General features: G+C 41.8%; 2 protein-coding genes across 2 annotated transcripts in view; both read left to right on the top strand.

Moving 5' to 3' along the window:
• Positions 1-1,177, top strand: part of LOC106522354 (tripartite motif-containing protein 35) — a gene marked incomplete at its 3' end in the record, with an annotated part of 221,193 nt that overhangs the window by 68,104 nt on the left and 151,912 nt on the right.
• The window catches only part of pdhb (pyruvate dehydrogenase E1 subunit beta), a 4,881-nt gene that overhangs the window by 2,912 nt on the left and 792 nt on the right, over positions 1-1,177 (top strand). Inside the window, exons 9-10 of the mRNA XM_014015329.1 lie at positions 419-510; positions 587-728. Of these exons, the coding sequence (XP_013870783.1) occupies positions 419-510; positions 587-728 (234 nt within the window). The remainder of the gene's footprint in view (positions 1-418; positions 511-586; positions 729-1,177) is intronic.

Here is a 1,177-nt window from a genome sequence, read left to right as displayed (position 1 = left end):
TATATATTATATAAAATAATGAGAAATTATATTTGACTTCAGTTGGATCATATTCACTCTAAATCAAGTAAAAAAAAAAACTTTCAACAGACTTTACAACATATTTTGGTATCTGCTTTGACTTGTTTAAAAAATGTCAAGAATCTTTCTTTTATAGATTTGTTGTAACGTATTTACAGATTTGCAACAATCCCATTTTGTAGTTGTTTACTTTCTGATTCAACTTCCTGTCATTTGAACTGTTTGGTGAATGTAAAAACAGTTTCCATGAGCTTTTAGCTCAAGATTCTTAGCTTTCTGTTGATACTAAACCTGTCCAGGTTCAACTGACAGATCTTACATTAAAGGATATAGAAAACAGGAAATGCTGGTTTGCCCCCGGAAGTTATTCAGTGACGCTCCGTTTGTTTTTTCTCAGGGAATCACATCACTTTGGTTTCTCACTCGCGGTATGTGGGTTACTGCCTGGACGCCGCCGCCGTCCTTGCCAAGGAAGGGGTGGAGTGTGAGGTAGAGGAACGCGCCAACTAACGATCCCATCAGGCGTCTGTTCGGCTCGTTAATCCCGCCCCTCCATGTGTTTCAGGTGATCAACCTGCGGACCATCCGTCCGATGGACGTGGAGTCCATCGAGGCCAGCGTGATGAAGACCAACCACCTGGTGACGGTGGAGGGCGGCTGGCCTCAGTTCGGGGTCGGAGCCGAGATCTGTGCCAGAATCATGGAAGGTACGGGAGGGGGTTGGACTTCGTTACGATAGAAATCACCAGCTGTGTTTCCATTGACCATGAAAATGCGCAAATTAGAATTTTGAAAATAAATTTGCTCAATGGAAACACATCAATTTCGAAAAAAATTATGTTTTTCGACAAAATGTTTTTGTGCTAGGATGAGGTGGTATTTTGGCCGTATCGAAATTGGTGTCTTTCACAAAACTGCAATGGAAACAGTTTTTTCACATCACAGGATTCACGTGATCAACAACCAGCTGTTTCTACTGGTGAAAAAGACGATGATGAAGAAGATAACAGGAAGTAGAAGTAGTAGTAATATCACAGAAGTAGTATAAARYAGTAAACTCACCGACTACAATTTGCCAAAAACACAGCATACGTAGCCGCTCCCAAGTAGGGACTTGTCTCTGGAAAGCCTCGATAAAAGACGCCGACGTCTCCTC

Source organism: Austrofundulus limnaeus, unplaced genomic scaffold, assembly GCF_001266775.1.
Source record: "Austrofundulus limnaeus strain Quisiro unplaced genomic scaffold, Austrofundulus_limnaeus-1.0 Scaffold127, whole genome shotgun sequence".
Taxonomy (NCBI): Eukaryota; Metazoa; Chordata; class Actinopteri; order Cyprinodontiformes; family Rivulidae; genus Austrofundulus; species Austrofundulus limnaeus.
This window is presented reverse-complemented; position numbering and strand designations above follow the sequence as displayed.